We start from the raw sequence: 7,500 nt of genomic DNA on the forward strand, positions 1-7,500 counted from the left end.
AGCCAATCCTTTAAGAACGATTCAGCGCTTCAAGGCAAACTGTGTGGGTGGGTGTATGTGTGTGTGTGCGTTTATTGTCAAACATGAAAGAAAGAGAGAGAGAGAGAGAGAGAGAGAGAGAGAGAGAGAGAGAGAGAGAGAGAACCAACCTTTACCTTACCAGAATGAAGGTACTACCAGAGGCAGGTAGGAGGAGAGAATAGAGGAATGAATTTAGATTCAATTAAATTCAACATTAAGTGCTGTAGGAGTACTATGAGGAGGCTGTGACCGTGAAAAGTCGTAAAAAAAGTCATTTTAAAACTTCTGTTCAAAACCCACAGTGGCAAGCGGCATGTTTTGACAAAGCACTTTCTGAGAAAGGTGCTTTCCAGAAGGTCGCAGGGCTGTGGCACTCTGTAAATGGACTGCACTTATATAGCGCCTTATTCCAAAGGGCTTTACAATGGCCTGTCATTCACCCATTCACCCATTCACACACACATCCACACACCATAGGCCCCGGCACGCTCATTGGGAGCAATTTGGGTTCAGCTCACTTGGCCAGCCGGGAATCGAACCCGCCGAACCGCCGACCTTGCGATCATTAGACGCCGACTGAGCCACAGCCAGCCCACGTCTCTGAGCGGTGGGCATGGCCGCCTCCGTGGCACCCCTGGTCATTACCGCCGGTCTCCCTGACAGCCTGACACGGCGGACCGTGAACGAGGTCCTGCCCTCTGTCTGAGACGTTACGCAGAGCTAACGGCTACATCCCTCTTAATGAGCCACGAATGCACACGCACACACACATACATACACACACACACTCACACACACACACACACACACACACACACACACACACACACACACACACACACACACACACGTCAATGCTGCCCTGCCAATTAACACATCTCTCCACCTCTGAGCCAGTCTCATTCGCTAACGTGGGAAGCAAAGAAACTGCAACGGTTCAGGTGACAGTACATAACTAATAACTCATCATAGTAAAAATAAAAAATAAAGAAGAATAATCATAGTAACTAATAACAGAAAAACTAATCTATAGTGCATTCTTGCAAAGCTGATCTATGAATGAGTCGGAACGGTGTATGTTGTGTATGCTGTGTCTACGTCTGTGCAACAACCCAGAAGTAGTTTTCTGGCGGTATAATCAATCAGTGGACTGTTTGATGCAATAGCGCAGTATTGCAAAGGCCAAACTGTCAACTCCTCCTTCTGATTAAAGACGGGCACAGACGATCTCGCTCTCTAACACCTCGCTGCCAGCCACAGACGCTGCTGGGTTAGTTCACTGCTTCCGTTAGAGGATGTTGCGTGTTCTAAAACTGAGCAGATGTCTGTTCTATTTACCAAAAGATCTGGGCCTATTCAGAACAGTTCGTGAGGAGTCATCGTGCCTGCAGGCAATTCAATGCGTTCAATTTGTAATAGAGCACATCTTCCTTGGAATAGAATTTCTCTATTTAAGTGAAATAAACCTCAAAGAAAAGATGACCGTTAGATTACCCAGATTTGCCACAACTATTTTCTATCACGTGGGGATCGTTCGTGTCTTTCCAAAGGAAAGACGATTACAAGGATCAGTGGAATGATAAAGGCTCTCTCTCTCTCTCTCTCTCTCTCTCTCTCTCTCTCTCTCTCTCTCTCTCTCTCTCTCTCTCTCCTCTCTCTCTCTCTCTCTCTCTCTCTCTCTCTCTCTCTCTCTCTCTCTCTCTCTCTCTCTCTCTCTCTCTCTCTCTTTCTCTCTCAGTTGATATTTCCCCTGGGCCCTCCCAGCAATAAACAGAAACACTTTCCTGATAACAATGAAGAAATGGAAGGTGCACTTGTGTACTGAATAGGAAGGGCCTCGAGATGAGATACTGTAGAGCGGGGGAGGCTGGCGGAGGTAGATGCTGTAGAGAAACAGCCCTGGCTCATCCTCAGCGTACATGGTTTGGAGTGGAAAAGAAGCTAACATTTCCTTTCCACTCATTAGGGACTAATTTGCAGCTTGTAAGTATTTTGTAATAAGTATCTAATTGGACAACTTGTAGGTATTACTAGCCATTCATTAGGTCTTTATTCAGTGTTTTCTTATTCTCATGTTATGAGTTATGTAGAAGCTGACCAGTTAGATAATTTCCCCGGTGACACATCCGGAGATTGGCAAGGTCAACCTTGCTCCCAATAACATTGTTGTGTGTGCGTGTGTGTGTGTGTGTGTGTGTGTGTGTGTGTGTGTGTGTGTGGGTGGGTGTCTTCCGGCACTGGATTTTTTTAAAGTTTAAGCTACAAATGAGTATCTAATATGTGTTAACTAGAATAAAGTGTACCGATGAAATGAAATGAATCACCAGAATGAACTTCCACACTATACGAGATTAGCATCAATAATTCAGGGGAGGTGATCTAGAAAGGTACGTCAGGGTTGACACCAGAGCTGGGATTCGCTTAATTAACTATTGATCACAAAAGCAAATGACGCAATATGTTATCTTAAAACCCGGTGCTTTCTACTTGACATTTTTAGGGCATCTTTATGGAGGGTGGGGGGGGTTGTCTCACTTAAAGGAGGTTAGTGGAGGCAGAAATCAGAGGATGGGCTCATTGTCATGCATGGAATGTTATGGGGAATAGTAAACCTCCACAAGCCTCCTTAGATCAATCAATATCTCAGAACCACTCCAAACACAGTCTCCAGGGTGACACAGTCGTGGCTGGCTGGTTACAGTTGCTAGGCTGTCTTCATTAACTACCATCTGCTCTAATGGGCTCCGTACAGTGTCATCATACAGCCCATCATTAGGCCCGTGTATCAGAGGAGGCAGAAATGGTGGAGGCAGAAAAATCGGAGGACAAGGCTCATTTGAAATCCTCATTCCGTTCCATGCATTAACAATGAGCCCCGTCATCCGATTGTCTACCTCCACCTAGCCTCCCCTGCCATCTATATATACGGTGTAATGATGCCCGTCCGTGCCCTGTTCCAGCAAGCCCTTTCTATCCCTCTCGGCAGCTCCCGAGGCTGTTACCGTAGGCTGGTAAGAGCCGGGGGCGGTGTGGGCGGTGTGGGCAGACGTCTGTCAGGGAGAGAGGGAGAGAGAGCTTTAATTAGGGCCTCTCTTAAGGCCCTTCTCTGTGGGAAGTGTCTGGCAATCTGGGCTTCAGACACGGCAGACCCAGCAGAAGCTGGAGTTGGAGCTGGTCCGAGGAAGAAGGAGGGAGAGAAACCCGTCCAGGCACATAGACAGATAGCTGACCGTGACTGGCGCCGGAGCTCATGACTACCAGCGTGAAATTGTTGCCATGGCAGTTCAGTACACACACGCTTGGCATCAAGTTTCTCGAGTGAAAAAAAAAACAAAAAACAAAAAACATGTCCATTCGAAAGTCTGAGGGGAGGAAATTGGCTTTCTTTTTTGAACGGCTATTAGTTGAGTCAGAGTGTAAGTGAGTGGGTGAGTGGGTGTGTGGGTGTGCGTGTGGATGTGTGTGTGAGTGTGGGTGTGTGTGTGCGTGTGGATGTGTGTGTGAGTGTGGGTGTGTGGGTGTGCGTGTGGATGTGTGTGTGAGTGTGTGCGTCTTCAGGTGCTGGGTAGAAAGAAAACACTTTTCAGCTACAAATGAGTGTCTGTGGTTGTTGGTGTGTGTGTGTGTGTGTGTGTGTGTGTGTGTGTGTGTGTGTGTGTGTGTGTGTGCGTGTGTGTATGTGTGTGTATGTGTGTGTCTAGAATCTAGCCGCATCAGCGACCGAGACCCTATGCACAGAAAGATTGTTCAACATACTGTTGAATTCAGCTCTTTCCTGACAGGAAGACATTAGCATACACTTGGTCTGGTACACTTGAGATAGACCGCCACAAGAGCGTCTGAGGGCACACACACACAGGGACTACCGGTACATCCATCCCATTGGTACCATTCCTCTTTCCATTCCATGCATTACAATGCTCCCGTCCTCCTATTTCTACCTCCCCCAGCCTCCCCTGGATTACATTCATCTAACCCTAACCCTTTCTCTCCAAAGCAGACTTGCCCAAGTTGACTTTCTACTATACGTCAATGAGTAAATATCACGCGTTTCGTCGTGTTTACTCACACAGGGCTAAATGTAAATATAACCGTGTTTACGAGAAGATCTCTGTTCCACCTGAGCCAGGGCTGAGGAGTCTGGGTAATTATCTCCGACTGGCTGCCTGCAATTTCCTAAACAACAGCCGCTGAACCGGCACAGATGATGTCACCACCAACCTTTCATGGGTCTTTGATGCTGTCTGTCACAGAGACGTGGGTTCACCATTCAGACCCCCCCCCCCCCTCAGAGTCAGTGACAGGAATGACACGTCGGGACCGCTACAAAGACCGCCCTGCATATCTGTCTCTTGCCAAACACACCTGCTGTGGAAGGGCAGTCGGGTTCAGAGGTGTACTGACACACCAACTGTTCAGAAGGAAACGCAGACACAGGTGTTCTGTCTACTGTGTCTAGACTCCAACACCTGTTTCACAACATACCCACATCAATGGATTGACTGAAACTGAACTTTTGCTTACATAAAAGAGACAAACTAAAAACTGTGCACTGCTTGTGGCTCGAGTCACATCTTGTTGTGCGAAATGCGCTCAACAAATAAATAAAACTTGATTTGATTGTGGCACTTGTTATTCTAGAAAGTCGATGTTTATGTGAGATGATTTTGATATATGGCCTCTCTCTCTCTCTCTCTCTCTCTCTCTCTCTCTCTCTCTCTCTCTTTCTCTCTCTAGCAGCTTTTCTCTGCCTCGTCCTACTTCCAGGGGAACAAACACACACAGGTTAAATAGACCAGTTGGATAATTAGTCTGTCCGTAATCAGACCGTCATCCATCCATCCACCACAGTCTGGCTCCCTCTGCAGGCCAGAACGCGCCATGCTCCCCACAATATTCTATATACATTGTTATATACAGTATGTACCCTCAATGGAGCCCCCCTCCCCCAGCGAAAGTATCTCACACAATGGTACTTGTACTGGTGATCAGAAGGAGTTCAAATCCCACCAGGGAACACCACCACTAGTGTGCCCTTGAGTAAGGCACTTAGCCTAATTGCATAAGAGTGTCTGCTCACCATACTTCTCTTCTGTGATGCTGATGTTGATCTTACATTCTGCTCACAAAGACAAGCATGTATAATCAATGTGATGGATAATGTACTGCAGGCAGTGCTGAGGAAAATCGAATGTTTGCACCTAACACATTCCACAGCATACTCCAAATAGACAGGTGGAATGAGAAAGGAGTTTGCTGTTAGGCTCCTCTGTCGATCTGCTGCTCAGTGGCGATAAGAAGTGTTTACATGAAAGCTTGTATTTACATAAAAGCTATGAAATAAGAATGAGTCTTTCTCATGATGTTGGTATCCCCTCAACAGGGGTTAATAAGACTCATTCCTATTTCATTAGGACTCTTTGTCCCTGTATGTTGTGTAGTCCCCTGGGGTTCAGTTGGTAGAGCTTGATAATAAAAGATTTTTAAAAAAACGTTGTGGGTTCGATTCCCGCTGGGACCATATATACTGAGAAATGCATGCATGCACTCACTGCAATGTAAGTCTCTTTGGATAAAAGCGAGCTAAATGGCATATATTATACAGTATGTGTGAACACCTGTAAAACCAATGGGATTTACATGTCAAACAAGACTTCAAAGCCTGCCGTCTAGAATTCTGAGAGAAAGCACACCAAAGCTTTATAATCCTGACTCGAATTCTGGCCAAAGCCTGTCTGATCCAAAATGGGACCGTTTCCCATTGGCCTGTGCAGTATTGATCAACACTGCCACCTAGTGTTCTGCCAGGGAACTGCATTTCTGTTTTCCTGACGCCTCAGCTTCTCAAAACAATGGCAATGGTAAAGAAATACATAATATATTGGTTTTATTGAGTATCAAAAAAAGACATTACAAATGACAATTTGTGTACATGTCAACCATTCTTTGAGGGTCATATGTAACAAGGGTTTGAAATATTGAAGCACAAGGTTATCTTGGTTTAGGACTTTTGTATAAATCAGGTGATTCTTCTGTTTCATACAAAAAATTAAACAACCGCTTTATTTGTGTTACTCAAACCCCAATGCTTCTCAAAGCAAACATCCAGTATACAAGTTGTGGCCCTGTACATTTGTATTTGAGAATAAAATGTATTCCTGGTTTTGAAAGTCATAGCATCTTAAAAATAAGTGTCCCATTAGTGGACTTTTGCATAACAAAAAATAGTAAAACACTGGATAATGTATTTCTGTTTTCCAGCCCCCTCGGCTTCTCAAAGTCAAGAAATTATTAAATCTATGAAATTATTTAATAGAATTTTATTTATTTATTATTTATTACTTATTCTGAGTATCAAAAACATGTAAAAGCTATGGCCCTATAAATCTATCTCTCTCTGATAAAATGTAAGCACGGTTTGGAATGTGGAGGCATGGTTCGGTCTTTAGGCAGTTAAGTGTGTTTGGAATGTTGGAGTAAAAGGAAATCTTAAAATCACATGGGTTGACTTAAGCCTTGATCATATGATACTTCTTATCGTTCCATACAAAGAGTAAAACAATGTACATACGGAACCAGGGGAGGTTGGTGGAGGTAGAAATCGTAGGATGGGCTCATTATAATGCATGGAATGGAATTAAAGGGTAAATGGATTGCACTTATGTAGCGCCTTATTCCAAAGCCTCTCATTCACCCATCCACACACACATTCACACACCAAAGGCGGCAAGCTACCATGCAAGGCACCGACCCGCTCACTGGGAGCAATTTGGGGTTCAGTGTCTTGCCAAATGACACCTATGCAGGTGGACAGGAGGAGCCGGGGATCGAACGGCCGACATTGTGATCATTAGACGCCCTGCTCTCCTGAGCCAAGCCACCCCCCCCCCCCGGAATTAAGAATGGTATCAAACACTTGTGTTTTTATACCATTCCTCATTCCATTCCATGCATTACAATGCTGTTATCCCCTAGCCCCATATGTTATCCCCTAGCCTCATAGGTTAGCTCCATAGGTTAGCCCCATAGGTTAGCCCCATAAGTTAGCCCCAAAGGTTAGCCCCTAGCCCCATATGTTATCCCCTAGCCTCATAGGTTAGCCCCATATGTTATCCCCTAGCCTCATAGGTTAGCCCCATAGGTTAGCCCCTAGCCCCATAAGTTAGCCCCAAAGGTTAGCCCCTAGCCTCATATGTTATCCCCTAGCCTCATATAGGTTAGCCCCAAAGGTTAGGTCCATAAATTAGCCCCTAGCCCCATAGGTAAGCCCCATAGGTTAGCCCCTAGAAAACGAAGTCTCCCGATTTCGACTTCCACCAGCCTCCCCTGCGTTGCACATACAGTTTAGCATCGTTGCTATTCTGAGGCGGTGGCTGTTTGGAACAGGTCCACAACGGTCAGTTGGGTTTTGGACACGGCCAACGCGGGGTACAGCGGCTCCGTGAACTCCTGCTTGAAGCGATGCAGTAAGGTTAGAGC

General features: G+C 45.6%; 1 protein-coding gene across 1 annotated transcript in view; it reads right to left on the reverse strand.

Moving 5' to 3' along the window:
• Positions 1-7,305: 7,305 nt before the first annotated feature.
• Positions 7,306-7,500, reverse strand: part of LOC308170475 (tripartite motif-containing protein 14) — a gene marked incomplete at its 5' end in the record, with an annotated part of 7,657 nt that continues 7,462 nt past the window's right edge. Inside the window, one exon of the mRNA XM_080545263.1 lies at positions 7,306-7,500. This exon is cut by the window's right edge and continues 440 nt beyond it. Within this exon, the coding sequence (XP_080401389.1) occupies positions 7,378-7,500 (123 nt within the window). The 3' untranslated portion in view covers positions 7,306-7,377.

This window comes from Nansenia antarctica, assembly GCF_963989245.1.
Source record: "Nansenia antarctica genome assembly, chromosome: 14".
NCBI lineage: Eukaryota > Metazoa > Chordata > Actinopteri > Argentiniformes > Microstomatidae > Nansenia > Nansenia antarctica.